This window comes from Asparagus officinalis, chromosome 10 (genome assembly GCF_001876935.1).
Source record: "Asparagus officinalis chromosome 10, Aspof.V1, whole genome shotgun sequence".
Taxonomy (NCBI): domain Eukaryota; kingdom Viridiplantae; phylum Streptophyta; class Magnoliopsida; order Asparagales; family Asparagaceae; genus Asparagus; species Asparagus officinalis.
The window spans coordinates 56517397-56535730 of NC_033803.1; the positions used below are offsets into that span (position 1 = coordinate 56517397).

The 18334-nt window shown below is 42.4% G+C and overlaps 1 protein-coding gene across 3 annotated transcripts in view; it reads left to right on the forward strand.

Annotated features, from left to right (window-relative positions):
- Nucleotides 1–943, forward strand: part of LOC109825641 (beta-galactosidase 5-like) — an 8999-nt gene extending 8056 nt beyond the window's left edge. For all 3 annotated transcript variants that reach the window (XM_020392502.1, XM_020392503.1, XM_020392504.1), the window contains exon 19: nucleotides 379–943. In XM_020392502.1, coding sequence (XP_020248091.1) covers nucleotides 379–489 — 111 coding nt within the window. In that variant the 3' untranslated portion in view covers nucleotides 490–943. The remainder of the gene's footprint in view (nucleotides 1–378) is intronic.

Below are 18334 nucleotides of genomic sequence, written 5' to 3' on the forward strand. Positions count from 1 at the left end.
TATCCTTCTAGGTGCTTAGTGCTAGTCAGTGAGTTGAGGCAATTTACAAAAGAATAGGTTCCTTGAGGCGTAAAATTATAAACTCTCACTTAACCCTCACAATAACTTCAGAGTTGGTGCAGTGGTAACTTTAAGATGGTACTGAAGCTGTCTAGGTTCAGACCCCAATGACATGAATTTAAAACAAATTTCAGAATGAAAATGTATCTCTATGTAAAATAGCCAATGTTTCCCCTAACAGAGAGGGGCCTCAATCAACCAGGACATGTTAGATTACAAAAACATAATTTCACCACAACTTAATATTAGGTAGCTTTAGCTCATGATCAAATGCAGTTTTATTTTAATAAATCAATAACATACATTCTATCATATCAGCGATGCATGGGCCAAGGGAGATGTGCAGTAACGATCACCAATGACAATTTTGGGCAAGACCCATGTCCAAATGTATTAAAGAGATTAGCAGTTGAAGCAGTTTGTTCTTAAGCTATCCTGATTGAGACATTTTGAGTCCTGCTCTATTTTGAAGATATATAGAGCACTTTACAATGACATCTCACATGGTTTAGGTCGAAGTTCAAAAGAAAAAGCAATCAATAATGGTATAAAGTTTGAGAGTGGAGTATGCAAAGAAAGAAGAAAGTGTTTGGTTTGCTGTTGGTGCGTAGATGAGCACATGCCGAAGTATTTCTTCATATAGTGAGTGTAAACTGTGTATTTATGAGTCATAGGCTATTTGGAGAGAAAACATAGGAAAAGGTGAAGTATCAAAGGTTTTTGTTTAAAACTTTTTTCTCATTGAATGTCTTGTTCAATGCCTTCTGTTTATTCTCTTTGTAACCCATCTTTTATTAAGGGTGTGTAGGTGCAATTGTTGTATTCTTACTGTTGTACTCAGTGGATGAATCAATGAAAGCAATGGTTTCTTTATCCACAAACATGTTGAAGATCTTTCTTTGTTCTTAGCTTGGACAGTGAGCAAAGTTGCGTTAAAGTTGTTGTAGATGGTGGTAATCATAGTTTTTTTCCTAATGCTCGTTCATTAAAGTGATTCTCATGGTTTAGCAATGCTCAAAGTAATGAAAATAAATATGTGTTTCTTTCAAAGGAATATAAGCTGTTCAATGCTTCTAAAAGTTCAGTCCCCAAAGCTATTTAAAGTAGGATGTTGATTCATTATTATAAATACAATTATTATCATATTCTAGTGTATTATTACATGTCAAGGAGAAAATGCTAGTATGGAAGAATTATAAGTTTGGACCATATAAAGAAAGAAATCAAGGAACAATTTAAGACATTATGAGTTGGATAATATATGTTGCGCGCAGCGGAAATTTTGGCAGCACTTCGGCAGCACAACAAGAGAGTCAGATCGCAATAAGAATTCCCGTCTCACCAAGGAGACAAGAATCTGAAGCGGATATCTCAACCAAGTGAGATATCGGCTCTTCCTCTCATCAGTTCTAGGACTGACCTGTCGAGGGATCCTAAAAGCTATTACAAATCACACAAAAACAGTACAATCAATTTTTACGTGGTTCGGCAAATTGCCTACGTCCACGGGGCAAGGAGGGGGGAGATCTACTAATAGAGAGAGAGAATACAAATAGGATTTACACAAGAATCTCACAAATAAAACCCTCACACAAACTCTCAAATCTCTCACAAAGGGGATGACAAAAACCCTCTCAAAAGGCCGCTGTTTTTCTTCACCAAGAACAGCCACAAACCGCTAGTTTTGCCCCTTGAGCCGCAATCTCTTTGCATGAACTCCTTTTTGCTTGCACTTTCCCAGCCGCAAAAACCAAAAACATGAACTCCTTTTTGCTTGCACTTTCCCAGCCGCAAAAACCAAAAATCTTCGCACCTCTGCCTGCTCACCCAAAAAACAAAAACCTAGAGATGCTTATATAGCTTGTCAAATCAGAATCGGGTGGGCCTGTTTTGTTTGCCACTGTTCACGAGATTTTCTCAAATCTCTTCACACTTGATTGAAACGTGGTGGGGGCCACAACTATCTGCGTTCACAATTCTCCACCTCGGTGAAGTTTTCCCAAAACTGAGCCGACACCAAAGCAACCAAAATGTCCCACTTGTTGCGTCAAGTACGAACTCAATCCACAACAAGTCGAGAACCCGAACGAGAGTCCAAACAATCTCACCCCATCAACTAATCCAAACCGGCTGCATCTGAAAGACTGCCTACGTATCCTCTTGCCCAAGGAATCAAGCCGAACGTAGTTCACCAAATGGCCGCCAACGGCCTCAACAATCACGAATATGCAACAAGTTTCGACAATGATCAAACTTGTTGCTCGGAACCACCTTAGTGAGCATATCCGCCGGATTATCCTTCGTGTGGACTTTCATAATTTCCACATCGCCATCTTCAAGAACATCCCGAACGAAGTGATAACGAACGTCAATGTGCTTCGTTCTCGCATGAAAAACCTGATTCTTCGCCAAATAGATAGCACTCATGCTATCACAATGAATAGTGACGGACCTCTGCGATATACCAAGTTCCTCCAAAAGTCCTCGAAGCCAAATAGCCTCCTTTACAGCCTCCGTAACTGCCATATACTCTGCCTCCGTCGTAAACAAAGCCACCGTCGACTGTAAGGTGCATTTCCAACACACCGGCGCACGGATCAAAGTGAACACATACCCCGTCGTAGATCGGCGCTTATCCAAATCCCCGGCATAATCCGAATCAACATAACCAATGCATAACTGCCCACCTTTAGTGTCCCGCTCATAAACCAAACCAACATTGAGCGTACCTCGAATGTACCACAAAATCCATCTCACGGCGTCCCAATGACCCACTCCTGGATCATGCATGTATCTAGAAACCATGCTTACCGCCTGTGACAAATCTGGTCTCGTACATACCATCGCGTACATCAAGCTCCCAACTGCGCTCGCATATGGAGTCTTCGACATCAACTCTCTATCTTCAACTGACTTCGGTGAAAGACCAGCTGAAAGCTTCAAATGGGCTCCCAATGGTACACTAACTGGCTTCGTATCCATGCTAACATGGAATCGCTGTAGAACCTTCTTCAAATAAGCCACCTGTGTCAAACAAATTCTGCCCTTCTTCTTGTCTCTGCCGATCTCCATCCCTAAAATGCGCTTCGCCTCACCCAAGTCCTTCATCTCAAACTTATTTAAAAGCTGAACTTTCAACTCATCTATAGCTGACCTGGAAGTAGAGGCAACCAACATGTCATCGACATAAAGCCTCGAATGTACCTCAAAATCCATTTCACAGCGTCCCAATGACCCACTCCTGGATCGTGCATGTATCTCTATACCATGCTTACCGCCTGTGACAAATCTGGCCTCGTACACGCCATCGCGTACATCAAGCTCCCAACTGCGCTCGCATATGGAGTCTTCGACATCAACTCACGATCTTCAACTGACTTTGGTGAAAGACCAGCTGAAAGCTTCAAATGGGCTCCCAAAGGTACACCAACTGGCTTCGTATCCATGCTAACATGGAATCGCTGTAGAACCTTCTTCAAATAAGCCACCTGTGTCAAACAAATTCTGCCCTTCTTCTTGTCTCTGCCGATCTCCATCCCTAAAATGCGCTTCGCCTCGCCCAAGTCCTTCATCTCAAACTCATTCGAAAGCTGAACTTTCAACTCATCTATAGCTGACCTGGAACTAGAAGCAACCAACATGTCATCGACATAAAGCAACAAATAAATGTACGCACCTCCTCTCAAATTGTGAAAATACACGCAAGGATCAAACTGGCTCCGAGTGTACGAATGACCAAGCATAAAACCATCAAATCGCCTATACCACTGTCGAGGAGACTGCTTCAAACCGTATAGCGATTTCTTTAGCCTGCAAACCAACTTATCTTTCCCTGCAGCTCGGAATCCCAATGGCTGAGTCATATATATTTCTTCATCAAGATCACCATGAAGAAATGCTGTCTTCACATCCAACTGATCTAACTCCAATCCATACTGTGCCACCAAAGCTAGCAAAATCCGAATCGACGAATGCTTCACCACCGGAGAGAAAACCTCATTGTAATCAATACCTTCCTCCTGTGCATAGCCCTTCGCAACCAACCTAGCCTTGAACCTCACTGGAGTGCCCTCAATGCCCTCCTTCTTCGTGTACACCCACTTGCACCCAATCGCCTTCCGCCCCTTTGGAAGCTCTACAAGCTCCCATGTATCGTTCTTGTGAAGAGACTCCATCTCCTCCTGCATAGCCACCTGCCACGAATCAGCCTCCGAACTCTGCTCGGCCTCTCTGAATGTAGTAGGTACCAGCTCATCGATACTCTCCACCGGAAGTGCATACGCAACTGTGTCGGCATACCGTGCTGGCATCTGTATGTTTCTCCTTTGTCTCCGAACCGCAATAGGATCCTGAACCTGAGCCGTCGGTTCCTGGTCCTGCACATTAATACCCGTATCCTCCGTATCACCGTCGTGCTCGCCTGGCGTCACCTCAGTCGGCACTTGCATGGATACTGTACTATCTGGATAATGTGGAGCTGCATCGATCTCCACCACCTGTGATATCTCCTCCGTCGGGTCGCTCTCCACCTGATGAGAGCTGGGAAGCTTCAAGATAGAAGCCTCATCAAATGTGACGTCCCTACTCAGCACAATCTTCTTATCAACTGGATCCCAAAGCTTGTATCCCTTGACACCACGCTTGAATCCTACAAATATGGTCTTCCTAGCTCGAGGTTCCAATTTATTAGTTTTAACATGATAATATGCAGGGCACCCAAATACCTTGAACTGGTCATAATCGTGTGCTGGCTTTCCCGACCACATCTCCATAGGGGTTTTCCCCTCAATCGCAGATGAAGGCAGCCTATTAATGAGGTGGCTCGCATACGTAAGTGCCTCAGCCCAAAAGATCTTCTCCAAACCACTCTGCGATAATAAGCATCGGATCTTCTCCAGTAAAGACCGATTCAACCTCTCCGCCACCCCATTTTGCTGCGGTGTGTGACTAACTGTGAAGTGTCTCTCTATACCCTCGTCTCGACATAGCTGCTGAAAGGGGTCAGAAGTATACTCACCACCGTTGTCGGATCGCAACGTCTTGATCTTTCTCCCAGTCTGCAGTTCCAATCTCTTCTTCCACTCCACAAATAAATCTAGGACTTCACTCTTCTTTGTCATGGTGTACACCCAATAACGCCTAGAATAGTCATCTACAAAAGTGATGAACCAATGTCTACCACCAAGTGATGCAGTCTTGTTAGGACCCCAAACGTCTGTGTGCACGTAGTCCAGGATGCCCCTCGTCTGATGAATGGCAGTCCCGAACTTCACCTTCGTCTTCTTGCCAAGAACACAGTGCTCACAAAACTCAATCTTCCCACTCTTGGCTCCCTTCAATAGCCCCTGCTTGCACAATGCCTGCAGTGACTTTTCACCTGTGTGCCCCAATCTATAGTGCCAAAGTCTGCTCATGTCCGCTTCTGAAATAACCGAAGCAACCTGGCCAATCTCGGTGCTTCCCTTCAGATAATACAAATTTCGATTGCGGACTCCCCTCATCACCACCAATGATCCCTTAGTAACCTTCGCTCCAGCGTTTTCGAAAGTCACCTTGAATCCCTTCGTCTCCAAAGCTCCAACTGAGATAAGATTTTTTTTTAGTTGAGGAACAAATCTCACCTCCTTCAACTCACGGACTACTCCATCGTGCATCCTAATCCGTACGGTACCTATCCCACAAACACCACAGGATTGATCATTTCCCATGACAACAACGCCCCCGTCGACTTTCTCAAAAGATGCAAACCAGTCTCGCCTAGGGGTCACATGAAAGGTAGCGCCGGAATCAAGCATCCAATCTGATGCATCCACATGGTTCACCTCTGGAGTAATCAATAGAGAAAAGCACGAACCATCGGAATCATCGCCTTTCGCAACGTTCACCTCATTGGCCTTCGGGCCCTTTTTCTTACCATTCTCCTTCTCCTTGAGCTTCGGGCAGTCTCTCTTCCAATGTCCCTGCTCCTTGCAGAATGCACATTGGTTCTTTGTTAATTGGTGGCGGCCTCTAGACTTTGACCTCCCTCTATTACCACCTTTCGGATATGGGCTTCTACCTCTCGTCGACAAGGCCTCGCCTGAAGTGCTAGCACGGGAAGTCTCCTTGTCCTTCCTCCTCAAATCGTAATTGGTCAATGCGTTAGTCACTTCACTATAGCTGATAGAAGATCTCCCGTTCAACAAAGTGAGCACGAAGGTATCATACTCCTCATCTGGTAAGGAGCCCAACAAAATAATCGCCTTGTACTCATCTGATATCTTCTCATCAACATTCGCCAAGTCCGACAATAACTTAGTATAGTTGTTCACATGAGCTGCTAGCGAGGTGCCTCTGGACATCTGAAATCTGAAGAGTTTTCGCAGCAAGTGCAACCTGTTCTCAACACTCTTTGTGAGATACTTGTTGTTAAGAATTTCCCACATCTTCATTGCAGACGTCACCCCAATCACATCATATTTCAGTTCCTGTTCTAAACAGGACCTGATCACCCCACAAGCGTTCCTATTCATTTTCTTCCATACCGCCTCTTCATATTTAGGTGGCCTCTCGTGGACCATGATGGTCTCTTCCAAATTCTGAGCATTGAGCGCATCCTGTACGTCGCTCATCCACAAACCAAAGTTGATTTTGCCGTCATACTTCACCACACTAATCTTAGTGTTCTGAAAACCAACTTGTATTGTACTCGCCATCGATTTGCTGCTTTCACCTTCTTCTCCCATTGCGAACTAACTCCAAAATTATAGAGAAAGAACAAATTTGATAAAAAATTATGAACCACCCAACTGAACCCTAGATCGGATTCCAAATAGATCTCCTATCCACACGAGGAAAGCGAAATCTCTAACGGCAACTCCTAATGATATCTCCACCGAAGCCTAGAACTCCAAGAACCAAGCTTCCAACTGAATCTTCCTCCACCTAATTCAAAACACCCTAGATCTGAAATCTGGGCTCTGATACCACTTGTTGCGCGCAGCGGAAATTTCGGCAGCACTTCGGCAGCACAACAAGAGAGTCAGATCGCAATAAGAATTCCCGTCTCACCAAGGAGACAAGAATCTGAAGCGGATATCTCAACCAAGTGAGATATCGGTTCTTCCTCTCATCAGTTCTAGGACTGACCTGTCGAGGGATCCTAAAAGCTATTACAAATCACACAAAAACAGTACAATCAATTTTTACGTGGTTCGGCAAATTGCCTACGTCCACGGGGCAAGGAGGGGGGAGATCTACTAATAGAGAGAGAGAATACAAATAGGGTTTACACAAGAATCTCACAAATAAAACCCTCACACAAACTCTCAAATCTCTCACAAAGGGGATGACAAAAACCCTCTCAAAAGGCCGCTGTTTTTCTTCACTAAGAACAGCCACAAACCGCTGGTTTTGTCCCTTGAGCCGCAATCTCTTTGCATGAACTCCTTTTTGCTTGCACTTTCCCAGCCGCAAAAACCAAAAATCTTCGCAACTCTGCCTGCTCACCCAAAAAACAAAAACCTAGAGATGCTTATATAGCTTGTCAAATCAGAATCGGGTGGGCCTGTTTTGTTTGCTACTGTTCACGAGATTTTCTCAAATCTCTTCACACTTGATTGAAACGCGGTGGGGGCCACAACTATCTGCGTTCACAAATATATAGTAGAAGCAAGAAGACATAATATATAGTAGAAGCAAGAAGACATAATTTGAATGATCACAAGCAGCTTTCAATGATTGTGATACTTATAATAATCAAAATTGTATATCATAAATAACAGTACTTACCCCTTGACCAATATAAGAAAAAGAGAGTAATTTCTCTCTTTCTATAAACTTATTTTGCTTGCTCATAACATTTCTGTAATCATTTCTGTTTTCTATTCAAGGCATTACGAACTCCTATTAGATTAAACAATTGGGATTGAAAACATGAACTATTTATTGTCTCTCTTCAGTAGAGACTTTCTAAATCCATCATGCAAAGATTATGTAATATGTGGACACGACAATGAAAAAGAGGTATGAGAGGAAAATGAAATTTGGGAAAATACTAAGGTCTAGTATAATTTTCTTTCAAGGGGAAAAAAACCCTTAAAATGGAAAAATTCTTAGGTGCTCAATAAGTACCAAGCTGGTGTACACCAAGCCAATAGGAGGAGACTATGGGGCATACACCAACTGATAATATATAGGGCTTTTTAGACATTTGCCTCTTAAGGCCGCAATAATTGCATATTAGTCTCTCAAAACTTAAAATTGCATATTAGTCCCTTAAATCCTATTGGGTCTTGTAAGTAGTCCCTCTGTTAGTTTTTCAGTCAAAAACGCTTACCAAGATTGGTTAACTCCTAACCAACATCAGCAATCATCAAACAACCCCTCTTTCTAACATTCAAAACTATGTGAAAGCTCAACTTTGGGCTAGGTTCTTTTCTAAACATTGAAGAAGAAGGACTCAAGTGAGTTTGGATTTTAAAAGCGGATAATTGGCTTTAGCCCATTAAGAAATGAGTTTGAGAACAAAATAGAGGGATAAAATGGTCACTATGCCTCCAATTGTTAAAATCGTTGGTATATTCCCTTCAAATATTATTGTGTCAACTAGAAGGACCATTTTGCAAGACTCTACATGATTTGAGGAACTGATATGAAGTTTTTAAGATTTGAGGGACTAATATGCAACTATTGAAGATTTAAGGGACTAATATCTAATAAAACCCTATATAGTATCAGTCCTATCCTTCACTCATCCTCTTGGTTGCCCAACTTTTATTAAGTTTTGCTTACACTACAGCATTAATTCTTTTAGAATGTCAATTATTTTGTTCCACCAACGGCTTTACGGAAAGTGAATATCCCCAAACTGGCATGGTAGAACTTGCCACCGGTTCTGGTAGAATTTGTATAGGATCATATCTTTCGTACAAAATTTTGATAAATTATTGTAAATATAATAAGAAGAATTTGCAAGTTGTCTTTGTCCGAAAATAGGCTAGCTATTCGATTTATTTAAGGATTGATTTGGCATATTAAAAAAAAAAATGGGAGGGAGGTGTGAACCAAAGAAGGATTTTTAATTTGTATTCATGAACATACTCACGGCAATATTGTTTGACGTGAGAAAATCATGGATTAAGGGGGAAATAGTTCCTTCTCCGTAGAAAATCGTATACAGAGAAAAAGAAAATAACACATATTCCACTCTTGATTTTAAACCAGTACAAATAATGTGCAAAATCTTTGCAGACATTAAAAATACCAGTGCAAACTGTAAAAATAAAATAAAATAAAGAAATCATTGAAGTAAGAGTAAATTAAGATTAATATAAGCCGTGAGCTATAATATGGGACACGGTGAAGATTTCCCCTCTTTGCCTCTCTCATATGATTTTCTACGGAGGAGAGCTTTCTCTCCCATTCTGTCTCTGTGGCCCGAATTTTTTCCACGCCCGCTTGAGATTTTCACTCATCTCTAATTTTTTTTTTTTTTTTTGATAGTACATACATCTCTAACTTGTAAAGCCTTTATTGGCTAACTTGTAAGTAGGGCTAGTAAACGGTCGAATCGAATTGAATACTGAGTCATTCATATTTATATTTGTTTAAAATTATCGAAGTATATCAAAGTATATTAGTTCTGCTAAAGAATTTAATTTTTAAATAGTATTTAAACTCATAAACAAAAATTATTCCTTTTGTAATATATGATGTATATACATTTAAATCAAAATTTTATTACTAAATAGATTTAAGATTATTTAAGTCTTAAAATCAGTACATAAAACTTAACTAGAAATGATAAGTGAGTTAAAAATATAACATCATATATGCAATAATACAAATAATAAGTGACCAAATTTTAAATGAATATTTAATAGGCAAACGAATCGAATATACAACTGGTTAAATTCTATTCATTAATAAACTCGAATACTAAAAATATTTGTTTAGTGGTAAATAAATTACCTAATCGAATATGATCAAATAGTTACTCAAACAGTTATCACTAGTAGAAAAATACGCAACCTAGACGGAAAAAATTGTCTAGGTTGCTTAGATTTTCGTCTAGGTTGATCAACCTAGACGAAAATTCGTCAAAAAGTCTGTCTAGGATATTTTCGTCCAGTTTGAAACAGACTAGACGGAAATCCGTCTAGGTTGCTCAAACTAGAAGGAAAGCAACCAAGCTAGATAGAATTTCCATCTAGGATGCTACCTAGACGGACTTTCCGTCTAGGTTGCATCCTAGACGGAAATTTTATCAAGATTAATTATATCAACCTAGACGGAATTTCCGTCTTGGTTGATTTAACTTAGATGGAAATTCCGTCTAGGTTGTTCTTTTTTTACAAAAAAAAATCTTTTTAAAACGTTGATTCCTTATACATTACATTACATTCACGACATACACATGAATACATAATTTCTGTATATTTAATATACACATCCAATTGTCACGCCCCGTTTCCCAAACTACTAAGGAACCGAGACGCGAGCAAGCCCGTGACGTATTAGATTCAGGAGAATAAATAAAATTAAATATTTCTCCTCAACCTAATACGCTAAGCGTCAAGAAATAAATGCAAATGCACATATCCCCGATCACAGTAGCGAGAATATAATAAACAACTCAGAATAAAAAAGAGACATATCACAAATAGAATATCATCCGAGATACAAAGTTTGGGTCAAACATGCCCTTATTACAAAACAGTCTAACTAAAATAAGAAAATACATAGTCCAACAAAATAAGAATGAAGTACTGCAAAAATAACTAAGTCCCTCGCAAGACTAAATGATAAGGTACTACATAAGTAATCTAGTGTCCATCAGTGACTACGTAAAAGAAAAGACTAAGCTTCCGTCTGTTCTTCTGTTCCACCTAGAAGACACTCCAGCTGGGCATACTCCTGCTCTAATGCATCATCATACTGGACATGTTCGTCCTCTAAATCTGACGTACACCAGAGAAAACAGGTATACGTCAGCGTGCATGGCACACAGCAAGATCCCACAAGGAAAGTAGTAACGGTCGAACGACCAATGCAAGAACAATAATAATAATAATAGTAATAATCTAAATGAAATCCACCACTAGAATATAATAATCAGAAGAATCCAAAATCGATCGGGTAACGAGGTCATGCAGCTAGCGATCAGACTAATCATCCAAGTAACGAGGTCATACTACTAGCCATTGTATAACAGGTTACTGGTACATATCTCACACAGAGTTAACGTTCATATCATCAGATAACTGACTATTCACAAATCCCCTACGTGTATCCAATCCCGCTACACATGCGGCCTAGAGGACTACACGCAATCCATTTTCTGCCTGGTTCGAACTTCAAACAGAACCCGTGTGACGAAATAAGTTTCTCACTGACCAAAGTGATGTACACACTTCACTTTAGCCTTACAAACCAACCCCAGTGGCGATACCGACCACTGGTGCGAGCCTGGAAGATACATCAACAGCCTTATCCGATCACATGAACCAAGACTTTCCCATCCCAACTCTCTTGTTTTTCTAAGTTAACATACACATAGGTTTCTAAGTCTTAAACAGGACACACGGGTTTCTAAGTCTTAAATAGGACACACCAGGCGACATTAGTCATGAATTTCTAACGGTTCTCAAATATGACAAAGAGTAATAAATGCAACTAATCATATACAATAATATCATAGCATATCACATAATTAAAATTAAGAAACCTAAATCATGAATAATGCATAATAATCCATTTTCTAAAATAAATCCTTTAAAATTATTTATAAATGCTCTAAAACAATTCCTTTTATAAAACTCTCTTAAATTATTGAAATTATTCTAAATTGATACTTATTCTAAAACAAATTCTTTTAAATTATTTATAATTATTCTAAAATAATTCTTTTGTCAAATAAACTCTATTAATCTATTATAATTACTCAAAAATGGTTTCTTCACCAAAATAATTTATTATAATTATTTTAAAATGATTATTTTGTCAAATAAATTCTTTAAAATTATAAATTAATCTAAAATAATTTTTTTTTATTTTATCTTTACAGTATCTATTATCACAATATTATTTTTTTATACTTTTTAATATCATTCGTCAAATAAATCCGTGCAGGTCATCACAGTATATGTATTATAACGTGAATGGTCATACGTTATTGTTCACAGTCCATTACATCCATGATAGTTCTATACGTTATAGTTCTCAGTTCAACATGTTCACGACAGTTCTATATTTGTAACGAATAATTATTCGAGAAATGAGTTCTTATGCATAATTAGTCTGTGATCAATCTAAAATTGTACTGAGCAAGAATAGGGATCTTGCCTCGGGTTATTATCGATCGATACGTCGTTACCGTGCGAGGATACAAGTCTGCTGATGAGGCGGTGACGACTACTTGTTGTTTATTATTTTGGCGATGCGTGCAGTAGCTCGAGGAGGCAACGACGAGCGGCAACGGGTGGGGAGACGACAGAGAGATGGGACTACAGGGGGTACTCGAGCTTGGGGAGTTCAACGACGACGACGATTGAGGAGCTGGAGGGGGAAGAAGAGGCGGAGGTGATGGCCACGGTGGTGGCTGGGGCGTCGGGAAGAGGAGGGGGAGCTGGAGTTCGACGGGGCTAGGCTGAAATACTTTGGAGGGGGTATCTGTAGGCGTATAAAACTGCCTATAGGTCCCTGAACATAGCTCGACAATGCCGATTCGACGAACCGACCATCGGGCGACGTATGCAGACACGATTGTTAGTCCACAACGCCGAAGCCAAGCGATACGCGACGAAGCGCATTAACGAGGCTACGAAGCTAATGAACCGCACGCAAACAACGGAATAAATCCACTCACGTGCGGAATCAAGCTAACGGGTTGAAGAGTCAACGAGTCATCCAACCGAAGGCGAACTAGGACGAATCACGATCGAATCAAGATCAGTTTCGGACTCGAACTCAGAAGTGGATTTACTGCCAAATCAAGAATCGGATTTACTGCCAAATCAGGTCAACGAATCAGAGTCTAAGTCAACCACAGAACTGAAAAACGGATACAACGACAAAACGACGAAACCCAACACCAAGGGGTGGCTCGGTGGCTCGGCCGAGCCACCTCAAGGTGGCTCGGCCAAGGCCGAGCCACCCTGAGGTGGCCATTTGGAAAGGTTGGATTTTTTTGGAGGCGAAGCCCTGCTGGATTGAAGACTCAGATCTAAAAAAGATCCAAGCTTTGGGACTTCAAGGACTTGTTCATCCAGATCTGGTGCTCGGCGATCATCAACGCCAAATAAGGCAATAGTTCGAGAGGACCGAATCTCAGATCTACGCAGGCGTACTCCGGATCAAAGCTTGGTCTTTGATCCCAAGAATTAAAGGCTATTATTTCCTTGGCGAAATAGTACCCTCGGCTATTATTTCCTTGGCGAAATAATACACGTCATACTGCATAGCTCCGACCGGATCTAGATCTCGCGGTGGTCCACGGATAAACCTCGGCGCAGGCAAACAACCCACCAAAGCGAGTGATCGCAAAACAGGAGCTCGTGATTTGTTCGACAAACAATGAGAAAGTTGTAATCTTTTTTTATTTTCTTTGATTTTCATTGTAACCGGATCTTATAAAAAGACCGGATCTTTGTAACTCAAAAAGTTGTTATTTAAGAGTGCAATGGAATCAATGAAGAAAGACACGATTTTTCCCGTGAACAATCTGGCAACCACAGTGGGAGCCGCCGATCTCGCTGCCGAGATCGGAGCGTCGCAGCCGCGGATCTCGATCCCGGTCGTGGAGGAGGTCGAATACGAGTTCGACCAGCAGAAGTTCGAGGAGTACTTGTCACCCTCGTCCGGATTAACCTCCCCTCGCAAGTCCAAGAAGTTCTCCTCCAGGAGAAAAACTCGTTGGTATGAAGACGTCGAAAACACCAACGAAGATCTCGCCCCGTTTGATGCCAAAGTCGCATCGGGTGAGATTCCTCCAAATCCCAACCAGGTCGGAGCTACTCTGGCCAACCCTTCTACCGCAGAGGGCGTGGTGACTCTCTCAAAGAGAGCCCGTCAAAGGCAACGTCAACGCCTTGCGAAACAGTTCGCAAAGGCCACGGAGTCCGTTGACGGGATCCGCTACAACGCGGATTTGAAGAACAAAAGAGGCAAAAAGCCTCAACAATCGATGAATGGTGGTTCTTCCAAGCCGCCAACAATGGAGTGGGTCCGTGTCAAACGGAACCGATCAACGCTGGAGGAGCGCATTCGCAAGCGCCGCGCACTATCAGCGCAGGCACGGGCTCAAGCCGAAGAAGTCCGTAGAAAGCTGTAGAAAGAGGTAGCCAAGAAGCCGCCATCAACCCGCAAAGCTTGGAAACCGAAGTCTGAAGCGGCGATTCAGACTAAGGAGCAACAACTGCAGCCTCCGAAAGTTCAACCTCCGGCGAATCAATCCAGACCGGAAATCAGTTTTGGAGTGCCTCGGTCCAATTCCCGAGGAGCGAAGCAAAGCTCCAATTCAAGGACGTTTGGGCCCACTAAGAAAGCCCCGAACGAATCAACATGCTGGGGGTCGCCGCAACCCTCAACATGACAAAGAAATCATGGCACCCAAACGCACTACTTTGCGCATTGAAGTTCAGGAGCCCGTTGAGAATTCACGCCCACAACAGCGCGTTTCGAGGCGCGTGACTCTCGAAAGTCCGAAGAAGGTAATTCGCTCTCAGAAGGAAACGTTATCGTCTGATGATGATTACGTTATACCTGAGAAATCGTGCCAACACACGATAGGTTGCTCCGACTTTCAAACGAACGAGCTATACTATCGTGCTGGGGGGACGAGCAAAGCCAGAAAGAGAAGTCCTCGAAGGCTAGAAACTCAGTGCCCTTGTTCAAAGCTCATTCGGGCGGTACTGTCTGAGTGCAACTGCATCAAGGCAGTCCCCGAGAGAGTTTCGGTGTTCGAAAGACTTAGTACCGAAACGCCAAAACCAAGGCCTAGGCGTTTCTGACGAAGAAGAACGGCGGTTGAAGATGGAGAATTTCCGAGGACATCGACACAGAGTAATCCCGAGTCGATTCCGGAAGCACCCCGGTGTGTAACCCGTCTGTAGTTTGGAGCCATCATACGAGGAACTTATGGTAGGGTTCGGACAAGAACACTTTCAGAAGATGAAGAATCGGATGCCTGTTCTGTGGTCGCATCAGATAATACAGTGTCCAGCGAAGGACAACCCCGCGAGTCATTTATGATAAGCGCAGAACAAGTGGCCAAGATGCTCGAAGAAGCCATGGCCAAACAGCAGGAGAGCTTCAGGTTCGAAATGCAAATGGCCATGCAGAATATGAGAGAAATGCATGAGCAACAAATCCAGACACTGACGAACCTGCAAGGCGAACCAAGCCGCCGTAATCAAGTTGTTCAGGAAGTTGAGCATACGGATGCGGATGAAGCTCGCAACGCCAATAACCCTCCCGTTAATGCAGGGGGTGGCAATGAGGATGCTAGTCACAACACCACGCTTCCACCTCAGAATCGTGCTGACGAAAACTCGGGTGAAAGTCTGAAAATCAAAAATCTCGAGAGCAAAATCAATACGTTGATTTCCGCTCAAGAGATGAAAAAGACGGGCATTCCTTGTCCCTACCCAAGAGAATGGGAATCAATCCCCTATCCGGCGAAGTTCAGTCTAATTAACTTCACGCCGTTTGATGGGAATGGTTCACCCACGGACGACATGGAAACTAAGTTCCTCGCCAATTTCTTCGACGACGACACCGAAATATCCATCGGAACGTTGCTTGATGAAAAACAAAAAGACGGGGAGTTGGTCGACACCTTCGTCAAAAGGTTCCGGAACAAGGCGATGAATTGCCGGGACCCGATCACAGAGGAATTCATCCTCCAAACTTGCCACAACAACCTTGCGTTGGACGTGTTGGAAGCAATGGGAACAGCACCGTCCAAAACGTGGAAGGATCTGAAGGTCCGAGGGGAGCAAGCTGAGTGATTCCTCCGAAGGAAGAAAGCCGAGAGGGGTCAATCAACAACTAAGCCTCCGAATTCTAACTTTGCCTCCCGTGGTAAGGGCAAGACACCTGCAGCGGCTGTTGATGCTAATAAAACGTCGCAACAGCAATCCCGGAGACAGCAGAAGACTTCGGATCAGAGGCCTCAAAAAGAGTACTCCTTCAAAGACGAAGATGTTCTAGCCATCTTCGAATCCCTCCTCGAAAGTAACAAGATCAAGCTACCACCTATCACAAATCAGGAGGAAGCTGACAACACGACGGATCCAAAGTACTGTGCATACCACAGGAGGGTCCTTCATCCCACTAAGGATTGCTTTACTCTCAATAATAGCATTCAGACATTGGTTGAAGCTGGCGTTATAATGCTAAAGTAAGCCAATTGAGAACGGCAAGACTCCAAAGAGTATACGAGTATAAACTGTTTCTCAATCCTCCAACAGGTGCAAGAGGTTAAACTGCTCCCTGCATACTCCAATAGGTATATGAGTCTAAACTGTTTCCCACTTTTGACGGGAAGTTCCTGGAGAATATTACGCTAATATTCTTAAGGATAACCCGGTCAGGTAACTGAGAATAAAGTCCGAACCAGTTCCGCAGAGGAAGCTGGGGGTGGACGATTTATGTAACGGGAAGTTCCTAGAGAATCATACATTCTTAAGGATAACCTGAACATGCGATTGAGGATAACATATTCCTCGTTACACCCAGTTTTGTAAGAAAGCTGGGGGTGGATAATTCGTGTAACGTGAAGTTCCCAAAAGAATGTTAATATTCTTAGGGATAACCCGATCGATATGAACACTAAATCTCTCACCGATCAGACTAATTGACGGTGGGACCACCAAATTCGATCAAGTTTAATCCAATCAAACTTACGCTATGTTCGTGCACTCAACACTTTCATAGTTAGAGTCCGGATATAATAAATCTTGATCTGTCACCTGGTCAAACCTTCTTACAGTTAGGACCACAGCCAAAATCTCCTCTCGATTCCTCCAATGAACGAGAGGTCCGCAAATCGAACGATCAAACCTTCCTACAGTTAGGATCGTCTCAAACCTCCCAATTGGTCAAACCTTCTTACAGTTAGGACCACATCCAAAATCTCCCCTCGATTCCTCCAATGAACGAGAGGTCCACAAATCGAACGATCAAACCTTCCAACAGTTAGGATCGTCTCAAACCTCCCAATTGGTCAAACCTTCTTACAGTTAGGACCACAGCCAAAATCTCCTCTCGATTCCTTCCATGAACGAGAAGTCTACTTTCAAATCGAGTGATCAAACCTTACTACAGTTAGGATCACCTCAAATTCCCGCTTGGTCAAACTTTCCTACAGTTAAGACCAAAACCACAATTCACTCTCGATAAACGAGAAATTCATCTTTAGTTCGGTAATCAAACCTTCCAACAGTTGGGGTTATCTAAATCTTTTCGAATCTTGGAGTAGGGATCCCACTCTTAGTTTCACCTTTCTGGATTCTGGGAGTGGAGATCTCACATCGAGTCTCCTTTCCAGCTGAAGATAGAATATAAAATTCTTCTTCTTCAGTGTCGGGAGATAGAATATAAAATTCTTCCTCTCCCATTTCGGGTTCGTCTTTGCCCCAAGAGAAGACACCAACCTTTTCCAAAAATTTGTCAATTTAGGATTCATCTTAGGAAGTTTATCCCGAATCATAAGCAGGGATAAGTCTGCGCCTAACACACGCTGCCGGTTTAGTCTTTTTCCGTAGAAAAAGACACCAGAGTTCGATTCTGGGGTATTCTATCCTGAAACCTAAGCAAGGATAAGTCTGCGCTTAACCCGAGCTGCCGGTTAGTTCTTAACCGTTAAAAAGAACACTCGTCCGTATATTCAACATTGTGGCAAGTTGTTATTAATAACACCATAATCCATGCCTTACACGCATGGGGAATTTCATCCTGAATCCTAAGAAAGGATATGCCGACGCCTAACACGCGTCGCCAGTTTAGTCTTTCTCCGTAGAAAAAGACACCAGAGTTCGATTCTGGGGTATTTTATCCCGAAGCCTAAATAGAGATAAGTCAGCGTCTAATACACGTTGCTGGGTAGCCCATTCCCATAACAATGGCGAAGTCTACGTATTCAAAGTCGTAGCAGCAAAGTCTAAGAGAATTCACTCTCTCAGCACAACGTTACATAAGGAACGGATTTAGACAATTCGCATGCTAGCCCGACTCAAACGGTAGTCGGTAAAGGCTAATCAAATGTTGAAGGCTGGGGGTTAGCCAAAAATCC